The sequence below is a fragment of the Oncorhynchus kisutch genome, linkage group LG1 (assembly GCF_002021735.2).
Source record: "Oncorhynchus kisutch isolate 150728-3 linkage group LG1, Okis_V2, whole genome shotgun sequence".
Classification (NCBI taxonomy): domain Eukaryota; kingdom Metazoa; phylum Chordata; class Actinopteri; order Salmoniformes; family Salmonidae; genus Oncorhynchus; species Oncorhynchus kisutch.
The window spans coordinates 61,182,208-61,202,470 of NC_034174.2; the positions used below are offsets into that span (position 1 = coordinate 61,182,208).

The 20,263-nt window shown below is 40.3% G+C and overlaps 1 protein-coding gene across 2 annotated transcripts in view; it reads left to right on the top strand.

Moving 5' to 3' along the window:
* Nucleotides 1–18,713, top strand: part of LOC109889999 (spastin) — a 32,257-nt gene extending 13,544 nt beyond the window's left edge. For both annotated transcript variants that reach the window (XM_020481941.2, XM_031828696.1), the window contains 11 exons: nt 179–272; nt 3,788–3,862; nt 4,487–4,558; nt 4,797–4,872; nt 5,120–5,211; nt 6,980–7,059; nt 8,450–8,492; nt 8,605–8,684; nt 10,710–10,780; nt 10,882–10,922; nt 15,364–18,713. In XM_020481941.2, the coding sequence (XP_020337530.2) occupies nt 179–272; nt 3,788–3,862; nt 4,487–4,558; nt 4,797–4,872; nt 5,120–5,211; nt 6,980–7,059; nt 8,450–8,492; nt 8,605–8,684; nt 10,710–10,780; nt 10,882–10,922; nt 15,364–15,489 (850 nt within the window). In that variant the 3' untranslated portion in view covers nt 15,490–18,713. The remainder of the gene's footprint in view (nt 1–178; nt 273–3,787; nt 3,863–4,486; nt 4,559–4,796; nt 4,873–5,119; nt 5,212–6,979; nt 7,060–8,449; nt 8,493–8,604; nt 8,685–10,709; nt 10,781–10,881; nt 10,923–15,363) is intronic.
* The last annotated feature ends 1,550 nt before the right edge of the window (nt 18,714–20,263 follow it).

Here is a 20,263-nt window from a genome sequence, read left to right on the forward strand (position 1 = left end):
TTTTTATAATGTTTTGATCCAGCCTGCCTGTTTCAGTCTGTCTTTGCTGTTGAATTAACACAACCCAACCCAAGCAGAGTTGAGTTGAGTATGTCTATATTTCTGTATGGGAATCAGCATTCAGACCAGTCGTGTGTGTGTGTGTGTGTGTGTGTGTGTGTGTGTGTGTGTGTTCCAGTGGCTCATCTGTGAGGTTTGAGGACGTTGCTGGCCAGGAGCTGGCTAAGCAGGCACTACAGGAAATAGTCATCCTGCCTGCACTAAGACCAGAGGTGAGATTAGAGAGGAACAGCAACTCACTGGTCCATGGAGTGATGGCCAAAAGTTTTGAGAATGACACATTAATTTCCACAAGGTTTGCTGCTTCAGTGTGTTTAGATATATTTCTTAGATGTTACTATGGAATACTGTAGTATAATTACAAGCATTTCATAAGTGTCAAAGGCCTTTTTATTGACAATTACATGAAGTTCATGCAAAGAGTCAATATTAGCATTGTTGACCCTTCTTTTTCAAGACCACTGCAATCCGCCCTGGCATGCTGTCAATTAACCTCTGGGTCACATCCTGACTTATGGCAGCCCATTCTTGCATAATCATTGCTTTGAGTTTGTCAGAATTTGTGGGTCCTCAATGGGATTAAGGTCTGGGGAGTTTCCTGGCCATGGACCCAAAATATCAATGTTTTGTTCCCCAAGCCACTTAGTTATCACCTATGCCTTATGGCAAGGTGCTCCATCATGCTGGAAAAGGCATTGTTTGTCACCAAACTGTTCCTGGATGGTTGGGAGAAGTTGCTCTCACATGATGTATTGGTACCATCTTTATTCATGGCTGTGTTCTTAGGTTATTTTGGCTGAGAAGCAACCCCACACATGACTGGTCTCAGGATGCTTTACTGTTGGCATGACACAGGACTGATGATAGCGCTCACATTGTCTTCTCCAGACAAGCTTTTTTCCAGATGCCCCAAACAATCAGAAAGGGGATTCATCAGAGAAAGTGACTTTACCCCAGTCCTCATCAGTCCAATCCCTGTACATTTTGCAGAATATCAGTTTGTCCCTGATGTTTTTCCTGAAGAGAAGTTGCTTCTTTGCTGCCCTTCTTGACACCAGGCCATCCTCCAAAAGTCTTCGCCTCACTGTGCGTGCAGATGCACTCACACCTGCCTGCTGTCATTCCTGAGCAAGCTCTGTACTGGTGGTGACGCGATCCTGCAGCTGAATCAACTTTAGGAGACGGTCGCTTGCTGGACTTTCTTGGGCACCCTGAAGCCTTCTTCACAACAATTGCAAGTTCTTGATGATCTGATAAATGATTGATTTAGGTGCAACCTTACTGGCAACAATATCCTTGCCTCTGACGCAATGATGATGACACATGTTTCCTCGCAGGTAACCATGGTTGACAGAAGAAGAACAATGATTCCAAGCACCACCCTCCTTTTGAAGCTTCCAGTCTGTTATTCGAACTCAATCAGAATGACAGAGTGATCTCCAGCCTTGTCCTCGTCAACACGAAGTGTCTCAGAGTATGAGTGCTGATCTAGGATCGGTTTCGCCTTTTCAATCATAATGAATAAGGGGGAGGGGGCGTGGATACGAGTAAATGTGTTCAAGCTTTATAGGAGAGCCTATTTTGTTGTTCAACTGGGATTTTCTTTATTTTGGCACACCGGTGCACCTAGAAAAATAATCAGGCAGCTAATAATTGTTGTAATGGTTAGGCTTCGCTGTACCACTGTTTCCATGTGCCATTGAGAAAAAAGCTTTTGGTTGCACCATTACTACAATCGTTGTGATCATATTACTGGTGCTACGTTTTTTCGTCTATTGCACATTGGCGCTGCAGCTGGATGCACCTCCTTTGGCGAGGCAGTATTTTACATTCATAGACCATGTCGCGAGCCATTCTTCAAACGATTCGCGGGCGATTAACACCATGTTCAGTCATGTTACGACAACAGTGGTATGCCTGATTACCAACAACGATGAGGTGAGAGCCCTGGCAGAGTGGTGCCAGGAAATATTGATGGGGTCGCAGTGGAGAGGGTCAGTATGCAGCATCACTGACAACCTGAAATGGTCCCTTCACACAGACGGCGTGGTGAAGAATGCGCAACAGCACTAATTCGTCTTGGCCCCTAGGGTCCTCACAAACTTCTAGAGATGGACCATTGAGAGCATCTTGTCGTGCTGTATCACTGCCTGGTACGGCAATTGCACCATCCACTGGGCTCTCCAGAGGGTGGTGCGATGAGCCCAATGCATCACCGGGGCCCTGCTGCCTGGCCTCCAGGACATCTACAGCACCTGGTGTCACAGAAAGGCCAAAAAGATCAAGGACCTCAGCCACCCGAGCCACAGCCTGTTCACTCCACTACCATCTAGAAAGCCGGAGACCGTACAGGTGTATCAAAGCTGGGGCAGAGAGACTGATAAACAGCTTCTATCTCCAGGCCATCAGACTGTTAAACAGTCACCACTAGCTGGCTTCTGCCCAGTACCCTGCCCTGAACCTTAGCCACTGTTCTAGCCGGCTACCACCTAGTACTCTGCTCTGCACCTTAGTGACTGCTGTCCTACTGTATGTACATAGTCATTGAACACTGGTCACTTTAGTAATGTTTACGTGCTGTTTTACCCACTTTACACTATGTATTTCTCTGTAAACAAATTAACAACAGACTTTCTGCATGCTTATAGAGAGGGGCACTCAACATGTACTGCACTGACACAAATGACGATTGGTTGAAAGAAATTGAGAATAAGAAGATTGTGGGAGCTGCACTGTTAGATTTCAGTGCAGCCTTTGATATTATTGGTCATAACCTGTTGAAAAAAACATATGTGTTATGGCTTTTCAACCTCTGCCATATCGTAGATTCAGAGCTATATTACAGCTTTGGAAAAAATTAAGAGACCACTGCAAAATGTACAATTTATGTGTTTGTTTTATTCTATAAACTACTGACAACATTTCTCCCAAAGCATTTATTTGCAGAAAATTACAACTGGTCAAAATAACAAAAAAGTGCCGTGTTGACAGACCTTGAATAATGCAAAGAAAATAAGTTGATATTCATTTTTAAACAACACAATACTAATGTTTTAACTAAGGAAGAGTCCACCAATATTTGGTGGAATAACAGCTTTCATGCGTCTTGGCATTAAACACAGCATGTGTGTCCATGTGTGCGGCGCGGCACCTTCTGCTCTTCATTGTAATCAGAGGGCTGATATAAATACTCTGCACGCCAGTCACTCTTCGCTAAGAGTTGAGGAGAGACTGACTGCATCACTTCTTTTTATAAGAAACATTTAATGTGTTGAAAATCCCAAATTGTTTGCATAGTCAACTTACACACAGCTCTGACACACACATTTATGCCACCAGGGTTCTTTTCACAGTCCCCAAATCCAGAACATATTCAAGAAAGTGTACAGTATTATATAGAGCCCTTTATTGCATGGAACTTCCTTCTATCATTTATTGGTCAAATAAACAGCAAATCTGGTTTCAAAATGTATGTAGTTCTGTCCTTGAGCTGTTCTTGTCTATTGATGTTCTGTATTATATCATTCTGTATTATGTTTCATGTTTGGTGTGGACCCCAGGAAGAGTAGCTGCTGCTTTTGCAACAGCTAATGGGGATCCTAATAAAATACCAAATACAATAAATGTTACATCAGTAATTTATTGATTCCGATAGGCTATGTATTGCTCTGTAATTTTGAACTTCATGACTATGAAACAAGTGCTGAGTAGATGTTGCTTTTTCAAGTTGTTTACAGGCTTGAGGGCTCCAGCACGAGGCCTTCTGCTCTTCGGTCCTCCTGGCAACGGAAAGACGATGCTGGTGAGTGTGGTGCAGTAACATTTGGTATTGGCAAGAGACCCAATGAGAAATGATTAGTAGAGTGGGTCTTGGTTGGGCTCACAAAGACCACGAGTGACCATGAAATACCTTAACCATTGTCATAGAAAATGCACAAAACGATACATTTGCAAAATATTTATAATACAAGACTAATATAATACTTAGAATATAGACAGTGGATCGAGTCCTTTCACTGGATTAGATGGTTTTGAAATCCTCTAACTGCAAGAAGCTTTGTCCAAGAGTAGAATAGGCCTAAATGTGTAAGTACATATTTATTTATTTTACATGGTGGTGCTTTGACAGTGACTACTGAGTACTATGACTGATAGGCAATTGATATTGTGTTTTTCTTTCATACAAAATTGCCTTATCCATCATAAATGTAGTTTTAGCATCTCCCAAAATGTGTCTGACCTGCATTAAAACAAACGGTGATTCTATAGAGCAGGAATATGGATACGCTGTTATCAAATTTAAAACAAAGTGAACTGAAGAAAACAAATGAATTTAAGGATTATAGAGCATTTATTTTCAAATATTTAAAAATACGTATAATGTTCTGCATTTTACATTTTAGCTATTTTTTTTTTTTACTGATAGGCTAAAGCAGTGGCCATGGAGTCCAACGCCACATTCTTCAACATAAGTGCAGCCAGCTTGACCTCGAAATATGTGAGTACATTATTAGCGTAAAGATCTCTTTGCACTTTAATTTGTTACATTTTTACATGTCTTTGCATGTTAGTTACTTCGCAGATGCTCTTATCCAATGCAACTTTAGTCAGTGCATTCAACTGAGTTTTTTTAGTAGGAGAAAAAAAAACATATCAGTCATTTCAAGTAGACCCTTGTAGAAAAAGTCACTCACTATTCAGAGTTCACTCGCTATTCTTTTGGTCTTTCCCTGTAGGTGGGGGAGGGAGAGAAGCTGGTGCGAGCTCTGTTTGCCGTCGCCAGAGAACTGCAACCCTCGATCATCTTCATAGGTAACGTTTTACTTAGAAGAATACATAACTGCAATGAACTGGTCAAGAAAGTACGTAATGATAATGATGTTTCATTACCTGGAATCTAATAATAAGCACAGATATTGGCAAGACTTTGCTATTGAATAACTGATGGAAACGGAGAGTGCGACTATGCATAGAATATATATATATATATTTTTTTAAATACGAGGATAATGGAACCCTTCCATTCAGATTGTGTCTACTATTACTTACCCCCACACAGATGAGATCGACAGTCTACTCTGTGAAAGGAGAGAGGGAGAGCATGATGCCAGCAGACGACTGAAGACAGAGTTCTTGATTGAATTTGATGGGGTAAGGAGGTCTCCCGTGTGTGTGTTTCTGCGCATGCACGCGTCCATGTTCCAGTGTTCATTTTTGTCACTTGTTTTTAGTTTTGTTTATGAGCGTGTGTGCAATGTTTGTCCCTGAAGGATTTCTGTCTGGATCCTGCATCCGGTCATGTCTGTTTAAGGGCTAGTAACAAGCATTTCGCTGCACTCGCTATAACATCTGCTAAACTGTATGCACCCAATGAACTTAGATTTTTTTTTGTCTTGTCCATATCCTGTATAAATATTTGGCCTCTTCCACATTAAATCTGTCCAAGAGATGCCATGTCTTCGGAAAGTATTCAGACCCCTTGACTTTTTCCACATTTTGTTACGTTTCAGCCTTAAACCATTTTAGAATAAATAAAACAAATTCCTCAGCAATCTACACACAATACCTTATTTACAGAGGTATTCGAACCCTTTGCTATGAGACTCGAAATTGAGCTTAGGTGCATCCTGTTTTCATTGATCATCCTTGAGATGTTTCTATAACTTGATAAAGGGAAAGGGGGAAACCTAGTCAGTTAGAGTCCACCTGTGGTAAATTCAATTGATTGGACATGATTTGGAAAGGCACACAACTGTTTATATGAGGTCCCACAGTTGTTAGTGCATGTCAGAGAAAAAAGCAGGCCATGAGGTCAAAGGAATTGTTCGTTAATGCTCCGAGACAGGATTGTGTTGAGGCACAGCTCTGGGGAAGGGTACCAAAACATTTCTGCAGCATTGAAGGTCCCCACGAACACAGTGGCCTCCATCATTCTTAAATGGAAGAAGTTTGGAACCAAACTGAGAAATTGGGGAAGGGCCTTGGTCAGAGAGGTCCCTAGAGAGGTCTAGAGTTCCTCTGGGGAGATGGGAGAAACTATCAGAAGGACAGCCATCTCTGCAGCACTCCACCAATCAGGCCTTTATGGTAGTGTGGCCAGACAGAAGCCACTCCTCTGTAAAATGCACATGACAGCCCGCTTGGCGTTTGCCAAAAGGCACCTAAAGACTCTGAGACCATGAGGAACAAGATGCTTTAGTCTGATGAAACCAATATTGAACTCTTTGGCCTGAATGTCTGGAGGAAACATGGCACCATCCCTACGGTGAAGCATGGGGGTGGCAGCATCAGGCTGTGGGAATGTTTTTCAGCGGCAGGGACCGGGAGACTAGTCAGGATCGAGGGAAAGATGAACAGAGCAAAGTACAGAGAGATCCTTGATGAAATCCTGCTCCAGAGCACTCAGGACCTGGGGCGAAGGTTCACCTTCTAACAGGACAATGACCCTGGGCACACAGCCTAGACAACGCAGGAGTGACTTTAGGACAAGTCTCTGAATGTCCTTGAGTGCCCCAGCCAGAGCCATGAACCCAATCGAACATCTCTGGATAGACCAGAAAATAGCTGTGCAGAGACGCTCCCCATCCATCCTGACAGAGCTTGAGAGGATCTGCAGAGAAGAATGGGAGAAACTCCCCAAGTACAGGTGTGCTAAGCTTGTAGCATCATACCCACGAAGACTTGATGCTGAAATCGCTGCCAAAGGTGCGATTGGTCTGAATGGTCTGAATACTTGATAGTGATATTTCATTTCATTTTTTGTTGTTGTTGTCAATATGGGGTATTGGGGATAAAACTATTTAATCCATTTTAGAATAAGGCTGTAAATTAACAAAATGTGGATAAAGTCAAGAGGTCTGAATACTTTCCATAGGCAACTGTGTAGCTGCCAATAATATTTATTTGGGTGTGTGTTTAGGTGCAATCTGGTGGGGATGAACGGGTGTTGGTGATGGGAGCCACCAACAGGCCTCAGGAGCTGGACGAGGCTGTTCTTAGGTACTGTAGGCCAGTGTGGCTGGGGATGTCCAGTTTGTTTTAATAAGCCAGGGTTGTATTCAGTAGGACACAGGCTATTGCAATGGAAGACATGCAAATTGTTTAGGTAGTAACTCCCTAACTGTTTCATACGTTTTTGTATGCCTAATGAACACAACCCAGGTTGACTTTTGAGTGAGGTCTCTCTGCCACAAGGTAGCACTATTAAGGGGCAACTTTGCCACATTTAACATTTGGTTTGTTATTATGAAGTATTTAGTGATGTCATACACACAGTTTTAGTGTATTTTTATGATTTCATGACTATTGACTGTTTAGTGATGAGCAAAACTGGAAATTGCTTCTCTGTGATGTTTTCTAGCAGGATCCCTCAGATGACTAATAAAATAATGATGAACAGTTATTTTCAGCTATCTATATAACATGTCTGAAGTTTCCTGATGTTATTGGAACTCCCTGCTATATGTTTCTCTGGTTATCTTCGTCTAATACAGACATGGGCAACTGGCGGCCAATACATGTTTTGTATTTTTATATAGTATATATTTTTAGGAACTCAGTCTGGATCTCAATTTACTGTCATAACAAATGTTGTTCTAACAGGCCTACATGTTGGTTGGACATTTGTTTAAGACAGTTGCTAAGATTAAACTTGACTGTTATTGTTGGAATCACTATTTCCGATGTTGAAGTTGGGTTAGCTAGTATGCTAGCTAACCATCAGATACGGTAACTTATGGTTGGCATTCGTTAGCATCTACATTTGAATAATTTTTGAGTGTAATGCAGTTGATTGGTGACAATGACATTAACCTATATTCAGGATGATATTCATGCAAGCCAAAAGGCTCATGACATAAGCTTCATCTAGGATTGCTAGCCAGGTAAGCTAACAGCAGACTGGGAAGAGCATTGCATCATGGGAGGTGAAATGCACCTTGGGACTTGTTTACCTTTCTTCATACCTTTTCATATTTTCTTACTTTTGAAAAAAAATCTGCATTGTTGGTTTAGGGCTTGTAAGTAAGCATTTCACGGTTAGGTTTACACCTGTTGATTTCGGTACATTTGACAAATAAAATGTGATTTGAGTATACTGTATACAGTCCTTTTCAAAATGATGGATAAAAAAATCCTTAAAAATCCTCCTTTAATCTGTCTCCTCCCCTTCATCTACACTGATTTAAGTGGATTTAACAAGTGACATCAATAAGGGATTAAAGCTTTCACCTGGTCAGTCTGTGTCATGGAAAGAGCAGATGTTCCTAATGTTTTGTGCACTCAGTGTATCCTAGCAGCATAATAACTGGTTATAAAGTGGTGGAATTGTCCTTCAAGTCTTCAAGGCTTACCCAATGGTAACACATTCTCAAACTGTTTCAATTCACAGGCGATTTGCAAAACGGGTGTATGTGGCTTTACCAACAGAAGACGTATGTTAAGAAACCTATTAATTCCATTTACAATTGTAGCCATACAGTAAACAAATCATATTCCTCATGCAATTTCCCTGCAAAAATGTATACAATTGTGTGTTGTGTATAGACCCGGCTAAAACTGGTCAAGAACCTTTTAGGGAAGCACGGGAATCCTCTCACACAGAAAGAACTGTCCCAGCTTGCCAGGTAAACTGACTTGGAAACAGACCTAATATGTTATGTACTTTTAGATATCCTTTACCATGGTTTGAATGAACTTTGTACAATAGGTAGTTGATAGAGCTATAGATATAGCAATAGATCATGATATCCATCTATCTTTATAATATAGAATGTTTTGTTCTCTGTCATCCTTTCAAAATGATGGATAAATAAAGAGATACCAATCATGTATAAAGAAGAATAGAGACATAATGGTATATTTTAAATGTTTGCTATCTCTTTCTGCTTTCAGAATCACATACAGACAAAGAGATAGTGATAGGCATTGAGATCTATATACAGTCACGTCTAAAATGATTGGAAACCTTGATAAAGATGAGCAAAACTATATTCTTGTATATAATTGCGCAGAGAAAGAGATTTTGTTTAACAAGTAATCTAAAAAAAAAGATAGGCGTCAATTATTGGCACCCCTGTTTTCAGTACTCTGGCACCCTCCCCTTGCAAGGATAATGGTACTGAGCCTTTTTCTCAAATGTTTTATGAGATTGGAGAACACATACAGAATCTTTCCAGATCCTTGATATCCTTTGGTCTGCGCTTATGGACTGCCCCCTTCAATTCAAACCACAGGTTTTCAATGGGGTTCTCAGTTCGGAGACTGAGATGGCCATTGCAAAATATATTTTTCTGGTCAATTAACCATTTCATTGTGGATTCTGATGTGTGCTTGAGGTTATTGCTTGGGGTTATAGTCTTGGTGGAATATCCACTTACGGCGAAGTTTCAGCCTCCTGGCATAGGCAACCAGATTTTTTTTTAATGTCCTGGTAGTTGCTCCAGTTCACGATGCCGTTGACCTTAACAAGGAACCCAGGACCAGTGGAAGTACAACAGGCCCATAACATCCAAGATCCCCCACCATATTTTACCATAGGTATTAGTAGTTAGATAGTTACTTATCAGGATATTCTTTTTGACAATATCGCAACATGTTTGTGCTAGTTGGCTGTAACTGCACCAAAAGTCCAGTATTTTTCCTTCACAGCTTGTTCTCCATCTTCTTTTTAAATAGGGAGCCAATTTGTTTTCATCACTTATTTCTATGACTGATCAAAATTTGTTTCCTCAAGCCTCTCTCATGTCACTCTGCAGCAGACATGTTGTGAGCAATATGTTTGGACCATGGAATTGCAATAAAGTCACAGTATTGAATCGCAATACATGTAGAATAGTGACAATCGCAATGCATATTGTCGGCACCATAGCAACTGTTTCCAATCCCAGTGCCCTTTAGCAAACTCCAGGAGTTTATATTATTTGGTTGCTCTCAATAAAGGCTATTCTTTCTGGCAACCCTTCCAAAGAGCCTATTGGCATGGAGGTGGCGTCTAATTGTAGATTTGGAGACTTGGTGACCCTAAGATGTGACTAAGTTCTGTAATTTTCCAACTTTGGCCCTTGAATATTCTTTACCTCCCGAACTATCTTCCTTACTGTGTGTGGGGACAAGATACACTTTTGTCCAATACCAGGCAAGTTTACTGCTGTTCCAGTGGTTTGAAACGTCTTAATTGATACCCTAAAAGTTTTTGTTTTTTTTGCTATTTTTTTGTACCCATTGCCTGACTTTGATGTTCAACTACCATTTGTCGCATTTTTGTTTGCGAATTTTCCCATGGTGATGGATGACAAAGGGATTTTACATGCGTGTTACCTCCTTGTTATACCCCAGTGAAACAGGAACCCAGAATATAGTTCCTTAAAATTTGATTAATTTAAAAAAGTAGAATGTAAATGCAGATCAGAATTAATAGTTAGGGTTGCCAATAATTTTGATACCTGTCTTAAATAATATGTATATATTACTTGTTAAACAAAATCTAGCAATTGTATTAGTATAAAATAATATAAATAACAACTGGAGCCTATTTGCTCATCTTTATCAATGGTGACAATAATTTTGTAACTGTCTGTATAGAGATCTAAGATGTAGATAAAGATATTGTGGTATAATGGAAATACTTGGTGTATGTGTAATCCTTGCAGAATGACAGAAGGCTACTCTGGCAGTGACCTGACCTCGCTGGCCAAAGATGCGTCCCTCGGTCCCATCCGAGGTAAGCAGCACAATTCATTCAAACCTTTGAATCGATACAGCAATTGGTCTCTTTAAAAACGTGTCTAATTGTCTCCTAATGCAATCTCTTTCAATTCTCAGAGTTGCGTCCAGAACAAGTCAGGAACATGGCCGCAAACGAGGTACGTTTACACTATTCACTGTATACATCACACTAAGGCTCAATAAATTAAAAAAACACTTCGACCAATCAACCACCTGTATCCAAACTGCCATCAATATTCCAAAATTCAAAACCCATTTGCGAGCATTATCTCCTTCTGCGACCTGTTTTGTAGCATGATACGCTATGAAACACGGGCAGACAGACGCACACTTGTAAAAACAAAACGGCATCTCTCTACTCAAGCACAAAAAAGCACCAAAGCAACTTGCCAGTTGACTTAGCCTGCCTGCTCATAGTGCCTGCTAGCTAGTTCTAACAGCTAGCTTCACTGACAAACACGGGGATGGAACCTAACAAGCTAGTGATTTTGGGCACTGATAAACAGTGTGTAGCTTGTCCTTTTAATTACAGCTTGCTGATAATGTTGTCGACAGTTTGTAGAACCGCATGTTTCTCTAAACACTGTCGGGGCAGCTGACCGCAGCAGACTCTATACTGCACTAACTAGTTTATGCTCTTTTTAAAACTTCAAAAATACTACTCCTTCAAGCACAAAATTTAAATTAAATGATCATCTTAGATTCATTCTGACTATTTTGAGGGCAAAGTAGTAGTGGCCATGTTGTTGCTAGGTAACGGGTTAAGATTCATGGATAGAAGTTGATGTCAAGGGCGCCGAGTCGGCACCGTATGCCCAGTTGGTAAAGAAGCTGCCAACGGGTTTAGTGGAGCCTTCGTAGACTCAACAACTAGCAATTGAGATTGACACGTGAACGCGCATGTTGAGTGATAATGTTCAGTTTGAGATTCAGTGGCTAGTTGTTGACTACAGAGTTGACTACAGAGTTCAGTTTGAGATTCAGTGGCTAGTTGTTGACTACAGAGTTGACTACAGAGTGGTCATCCTGTGCCAACATGGTGCCCTTGGCAGCAAGTTCTACCTATGAATCTTGGTGTGTTATTTATTAGAGCATATTTGGGGCTGGGTGATATTTGGGAAAACCTATTCCGTAATATGCTACTCCAAATATCTGATATTATCTCACCTGTAATTCCATACTGTGCTATTTTTGTGCTTATTGATTATAGTCACGTTCTCATAAATGCCATACAAGTTTTATTAACTTTTATTGAAAAGTGACGTAAAAACACTAAACAACCTTAATACAGCATCTAGAGACATCACCTTAACCTTTTGATACTGTAATGAAACAGCAGGGAGCAGGTCTCGAACCCTCGACCTTCTAGCCCGAAGTCCAGCGCGCTATCGACTGTGCCACAAAAGCATGCTCGAGCGGCAGAGTCGATATCCGCGCTTATAAACCCAGGGTCATTACACTACTCCCTCCTTTCAAAGAGCGCACCCTCGCGCTAGCTTGCGACTCAACATGTTATAGGAACGCGCTCACCGGCCAAGCACATGCACTGTCGTGGATGCAAGGTCCGATCCCACTTCTGACACCAATGTAATGAAACAGCAGGGAGCAGGTTTTGAACCCTCGACCTTCTAACCCGAAGTCCAACTCGCCATCGACTGTGCCGCAAAAGCATACTCGAGTGGCAGAGTCGATATCCGCGCTTATAAACCCAGGGTTGTACAATACAATAATTTCTTAATTTGTCGCAGAGGCCAGGGTTTGAGTTAATAATTGCTGGGGTTGAGTGTGCTGACTCAACCCTTGTTAAGGCCCCTGGCACACCAGACACGACCAGAGCAGACTGAGCATTTGATCCCTCAAGTCGTTAGATGCAGGGACTAGGGTGGGAATTGCCCCTTCGCTAAGCCCGCCCCAGAATTTTGTGCTCCATTGGATAGCAACAGTCACTAACCAGAATCCAGTCCGACCAGCTCACATTTGAAATGCTAGGAAGCCGATGACTGCAGTGGCAAAAACAGAGTTTTCATCAACAAATAAATGGCTAAATAATTTATCAGTGCACTTACGATTGTGATTCCTGAAATGCAGAGCCTGTTGGACTAGTTTTCGAATCTGAAATTATACTTTTGTTCCATTGTTTGCTAGCTGTGCTTGCCACCATTGAAAAGCCAGTGAATTATAACTTGTTTTCTACAAATGTATGTTAGCTATATTTTGAATATAACTCATCTGCTGTCAACATCAGGATACAATTTGAACTGGAGACAGCGTCTAAGATGGCTGACCGTTGTTTTAAACATAACTGCTAACGGTTCGCATGGGCCGTGTCGTGGTTGCTGTCATCTGTTTTACAGAGCCGATAACACCTGCGCATTAGCACTCAGTGCGCACTCAATGGTGGAAAAAGTACCCAGTTGTCATACTTGAGTAAAAGTAAAGATAACATAATAGAAAATGACTCAAGTGAAAGTCACCCAGTAAAATACTACTTGAATTAAACTTTTAAACTTTGGGGATTTAAATCAACAGCACTTACGTATCAAACATAAATGTAATTTCTAAAATATACTTAAGTATCAAAAGGAGAAGTGTAAATAATTTAAAATTCCTTATATTAAGCAAACCAGACGGCAGCAAAAAAAAACGGATAGCCAGGGGAACACTCAGACATCGTGTTGGGCTATAAAAACAGATAGCCAGGGGAACACTCAGACATCGTGTTAGGCTATAAAAACAGATAGCCAGGGGAACACTCAGACATCGTGTTAGGCTATAAAAACAGATAGCCAGGGGAACACTCAGACATCGTGTTAGGCTATAAAAACAGATAGCCAGGGGAACACTCAGACATCGTGTTAGGCTATAAAAACAGATAGCCAGGGGAACACTCAGACATCGTGTTAGGCTATAAAAACAGATAGCCAGGGGAACACTCAGACATCGTGTTAGGCTATAAAAACAGATAGCCAGGGGAACACTCAGACATCGTGTTAGGCTATAAAAACAGATAGCCAGGGGAACACTCAGACATCGTGTTAGGCTATAAAAACAGATAGCCAGGGGAACACTCAGACATCGTGTTAGGCTATAAAAACAGATAGCCCGGGGAACACTCAGACATCGTGTTAGGCTATAAAAACAGATAGCCGGGGAACACGCAGACATCGTGTTAGGCTATAAAAACAGATAGCCAGGGGAACACTCAGACATCGTGTTAGGCTATAAAAACAGATAGCCAGGGGAACACTCAGACATCGTGTTAGGCTATAAAAACAGATAGCCAGGGGAACACTCAGACATCGTGTTAGGCTATAAAAACAGATAGCCAGGGGAACACTCAGACATCGTGTTAGGCTATAAAAACAGATAGCCAGGGGAACACTCAGACATCGTGTTAGGCTATAAAAACAGATAGCCAGGGGAACACTCAGACATCGTGTTAGGTTATAAAAACAGATAGCCAGGGGAACACGCAGACATCGTGTTAGGCTATAAAAACAGATAGCCAGGGGAACACGCAGACATCGTGTTAGGCTATAAAAACAGATAGCCAGGGGAACACTCAGACATCGTGTTAGGCTATAAAAACAGATTTTATCAAACAAAAGATCATTCATTGTGTAACAATGAGCATTGGAATTGCAAACAGATGAAGATCGTTAAAGGTAAACAATTTATTTTAATGCAGTTTGTGATTATGTTACGCCTGTGCTGGTTGAAATAGTTGTTTTTTATGGGGCTCTATGCTCAGATAATCGCATCGTATTCTTTCGCAGTAAATCATTTTAAAAATCTGACAACGCAGTTGGATTAGCAAGATTCTAGGCTTTCGATACATGTGAGACACTTGTATTTTCATGAATGTTTAATATGACTATTTATGTAGTGGAATTTCAGCCCGCTACCGGGTTCCGTGCTCAGATAGGTTAACTGACTTGCCTAGTTAAATAAAAAATATATAAATAAAATTGATATACTTGTAGGGCACTATTGGTGTTGAAGCTGAGCTGTACTCTATGAACCTCATTCTTATATACAATTCATCCACATTTTGTTATGTTACAGCCTTATTCTAAAATGGATTCTATCGTTTTTTCCCCCTCAATCTACACACAATGCCTCATAATGACAAAGCAAAAAAAAAACGTTTTTTTTTTATTTGTAGCATTGCAACAGGCAAGCTCAAGTATTTTTAGCATTCACAACATGCAGCATTCACAACATGCAGCATTCACAACATGCAGCATTCACAACATAGTATCTTCCATTTGTGTTGTCCATCTTACTTTAATTTTTTTTATTCCCGCACCCTCCCCCACAGGAGGCCTTTTGCCTCTTGCCAGGCCATCATTGTAAATAAGAGTTTGTTCTTAATTGATATCCTGGTAAAATAAAGGTGACTTTTTTTTATTTTTATTCTTAATGGTTGCAAAACTTTTTTCTACAGAAAACGAACGCTTCTCATTGGACAGGTGTTCCCTCACAGTTTGTCTGTTTTCCTTTGTTTGCTGTGAAAGAAAGAACCACCCTGCTGTTGTTGCCCTCTTCTTCACTGTATTGTTCTGTGCCTTTGTGCAGGTGAGGAATATCAGGTTCTCTGATTTCGTGGAGTCACTGAAGAAGATCAAAAAGAGTGTCGGACCACAGACGCTGGACCTGTATGTGCGCTGGAACAAGGACTATGGGGACACCACGGGTGCATGAGACAAGAGGGGACACACATGTAGCCTCTGTCCTAACCCTGAACCTTCATTGAGGCAGTGGATTGAAAAGTGTTTTAAACAGAGATTTTTTTTTTCATTATTGTTTTTAACTCTAAGGTCATAGGACTGTTCGAATAAACTATTTATTGTGTGTTATGATACGGCTGTTGTCTTCCAAACTATTATAGTCACAGTGATTTTATAAATAAATACATATAAATGTCCTTCAATTTGAAATTATTAATAAAAACGGTACCTTGAGATAAAGCACATATACAATGCATTTGGAAAGTATTCAGACCCCTTGACTTTTTCCACCTTTTGTTACGTTACAGCTTTTTTATTTTATTATTCCCTCGTCAATCTAAACACTACCCCATGATGACAGAGTAAAACGTGTTTTTAGAAATGTTTGCTAATTTATAAAAAAATAAAGTAAAAATATAACATTTACATAAGTATTCAGACCCTTTGTTGAAGCACCTTTGGCAGCGATTACAGCCTCGTGTCTTCTTTGGTATGACGCTACAAGCTTGGCACACCTGGATTTGGGTTAGTTTCTCCAATTCTTCTCTGCAGATCCTCTCAAGCTCTGTCATGTTGGATGGGGAGCGTCACTGCACAGCTATTTTCAGGTCTCCAGAGATGTTCGATCGGGTTCAAGTCCAGGCTCAGACTGGGCCACTCTAGGACATTCAGAGACTTGTCCCGAAGCCACTCCTGCGTTGTCTTGGCTGTGTTCTTAGGGTCTTTGTCCTGTTGGAAGGTGAACCTTCACTCCAGTCTGGTGCCAGGTTTCCTCCAGACATGATGCTTAGCAATCAGGCTAAACGGTTCAATCTAGGTTTCATCAGACCAGAAAATCTTTTGGCTAACTCCAAGCAGGCAGTCATGTGCCTTTTACTGAGAAGTGGCTTCAGTGCTGTAGAGATGGTTTTCCTTCTGGAAGGTTCTCCCATCTCCACAGAGGAGCTCTGTCAGAGTGACCGTCGGTTTCTTGGTCACCTTTCTGACCAAGGTCCTTCTCCCCCGTTTGCTCAGTTTGGCCAGGCAACCAGCTCTATGAAGAGTCTTGGTGGTTCCAAACTTCTTCCATTAAAGAATGATGGAGGCCACTGTGTTCTTGCTTCAATGCTTTTTGGTACCCTTCCCCAGATCTGTGTCTCGACACAATTCTGTCTCGGAGCTCTATGAACAACCTCATAGCTTGGTTTTTGCTCTGACATACAATGTCAACTGTGGGACCTTATTTACAGTAGACAGGTAGGTGTGAGCCTTGCCAATTCATAATTTCCAATCATTTGAATTTAACACAGGTGGACTCCAATCAAGTTGTAGAAACATCAAGGACGATCAATGGAAACAGGATACAGGGTCAGGGTCTGAATACTTATGTAAATAAGGTATCTTTTTTTATTTGGAATACATTTTCACAAAAAAATATATATTTAATTTTGTCATGGGGTATTGTGTGTAGTAGATTGACGAAAAATTTGTATTTGATCAATTTTAGCATAAGGATGTAATTTTAACTAAATGTGGGAAAAGTCAAGAGCTCTGAATACCTTTTGAATGCACTGTACATAATGTTTGTGTGTAACGTCCCTCCAACAAGAGAGGCCTTAGTCGTGTGCATGGTAGCATGGATCTGTGCCTTTTGTTTTTTGTTTCTCAAAACAAAATGGTGCTTCTTCCCTTTTCTCTGGCCATTCACCTTAGTGACAGCAGCCCTTACAAAAAAATATAGAAGTTTTGAAACTGCAGTAAAAGTGCAGTAACTGCAATCGCCTGGTATTTTTGACGGAGTAATTGCCGAATGCAGTTATTCTGCACTCTAACTGCAGTTACACTGCAAAATTACTGCAGTAAAAAAAAGTGTTATTTTGAATGCAGTATTTTTAGCATACTGCAGTTATACTGCAAATGTTTTTCTTAAGGGAGGGTTTTTAAAATGAACACTGCCTTTTTACTGAGACGCATTGGAATACTGTGCCAACATACTTGCAATCAAGACTCCAATTCAATCAATGACAAATCTGGACACCACAATGTGGCTTCTCTCAGAATGTTAACACTGTCACAGGTGTGGTTTGGCATCAATATAGAACAATGTCTGTGAAAACCGCTGATTGGGGTGTTGATTTAAACTTGATTCACACTTCCGATATAGAAAAAAAATTCTGAATTAAACCCCAATGCAGTTTAACTTTATCTGCAACTGATTTAAAAGGGGTCTTGTGTTTCCTTTGGGTAAACCAGCTTAAACTGTTTTGAGTAGCGTCCCACGGGGCCATACTGGTTGAATCAACATTGTTTCCACGTCAGTTCAATGAAATTACGTTGAACCAGAGTGGAATAGACATTGAATTGATGTCTGTGACCAGTGGGCTACTTTTACGATGTCAAACATAAATCAGGGCTTTTGTAATGCATTTGTGTAAAATATGACAGGATACTCCCTCCCACTTTACAAAGTATGTGTTTCTGTGTGTAGAAGGATTTGCTATGAATGATTCTAGCTTTATAGTATCGTGTAAGATATGTTGCAACCAGTTGCTTGGTTAACTTTTTTTACAATGCTTGTTCCGCTTGATAGTTAGAGACAGCGCACCACTACATTATTTGTTGCTTGTTTACACAAATATTTCATTGCTACATTTGGACTTCATGGTTTCAAGTGAATCGCCTATTCCCCTCAGACTCACCTCTGGACCTCGAAACCAGTTCCACTGCTTTTTTTTCATTGTTCCCCTCTAATCAGGGACTGATTTTAGACCTGCGAAACCAGGTGTGTGCAATTAATTATCAAGTAGAACAGAAAACCAGTAGGCTCTGGATCTTGTAGGATAAGAGTTGAATACCCCTGCCCTACTCTTTGAACGTAATGATGTTGTCCCACTCCAAACCAAGAGGGGGCAGCAAAAGTTAGATGGTGTGTACATTAGACTATTTGAGACATCGGAATTGTGAATGCTTATTTATTCAAGGCAACATTTTGCAGACATTTGTCCTGTACATGCTCTGGTTGTACAACTGATGTAGCTTACAACAAATTTGACATGATTGTGTGAAACCTGAGTGTGCAGACAAACTCTTTAAAAAATGAACAAACCTTGTGTCAAATGTGTTGTACAACATGAGTGTTTACAGGGCCATTGTGACTTAGAGTGATTTGGGTTTCCATGCTCTCAAAGTCTTAAAAAAATAAAATGAATAAGGACCTCATATTCAGAAATGCTTCATTCACAGCAATGCGTTACACATCGCTGAACGATATTACTATTTAAGTTATGTGTCAACTATAAATGAATGTTTCTTCAATAGCAGTTTGGAAATGTAAAGCTGGAGTGTCTGTAGAACTTATTGCCTCTGTTTTTTTAAAGGAATTATTTATTGAAGTGACGTGAAAGAATTGATTTGTATGTGTGGGAGTGCGTGTGGGAGTTTAGTACATTTATTTCTATATTTTTTTTGTTTGTTTGTGTTTCGTTGTTTGCCCTGCCTTTTCAGCATATTTACCACTTAACACCCCCCTCACTTTTATTTTGAAGGTGAGCTGCAAATTCCACTATCGTGGTTAATCCTTATTGTGGCTAGTTTCACACAGGTGTTCTCTTGATACCAAAGACAACAAAAACAGACTGGATCAAATGTGAGAAATCTTGTGCATGTTGCGTTAACTGTTTCAAGGCAGGTTCCTTAAAAACAGGGCAGCCCTGTCAAAATGAGGATGGGACTATTTAATGTTAGATCACTCAAAGAAATCTTATTTCAGAGCACAATCTAAAACTGTATGTTTCTAACTGAAACTTGTCTTATTGAAGCTTCTCCCCCAAACTATAGTTTTTGTCATTCTTTGAGATGCTCTAAATGGCAGGGACATCTCTGTCGGTCACCTCAGTTCATTTAAACATCATGCTGTATTGTTAAAATGTCAACCATCTGTGCTTGTTGAAACCCTCTATAGACCACGAAAACCATGTCCCACTTGCTTAGCTGATTTCTCAGAATTTCTGTTCGTCATTCATACAAAATGTAGCAAAATTAGGAACTCATGTGATTTTAATTGACATATACAGTGCCTTCAGAAAGTATTCACACCCCTTTACTTTTCCCACATTTTGTTGTTACAGCCTGAGTTTAAAATGGATTAAATTAGTTTTTTCCCCACTGGCCGACACACAATACCCCATAATGCCAAAGTGGAATTGTTAATTTTTTATTTTTTACTAATTAATTTAAAAAAATGAAAAGCTGAAATGTCTTGAGTCACTAAGTATTCAACCCATTTCTTATGACAAGCCTAAATCAGTTCAGGAGAAACAAGTCACATAATAAGTTGCATGGACTCACTCTGTATGCAATAATAGTGTTTAGCATGATTTTTGAATGAATACCTCATATCTGTACCCCACGCATACATTTATGCATACATCCTCTGATCCCTCAGATAATATTGCCATTGCAACTGAAAGCAGAGGAAAGTAAGAGGACAATTAATGCTATAGAAACTCTTACCAATGAGATATCTCTCGATCCTACTGAAATTAATGATACTTTTAAGAAATATTACAAAGACCTCTACACTTCCCAATCAAGCGATGATCTATCAGAGATAGATTCTTTTCTCTCCTCTCTCAACCTCCCATGCCTGTCAGAGGAAGACAGAGTGTGAACAGTTCTCAGTCCCTGAATCGTTGGAGGCCATTAAATCCTTACCTTCTAATAAATCTCGTGAGGAGGATGGTTTCCCTCCACAGTTCTACAAATAATTT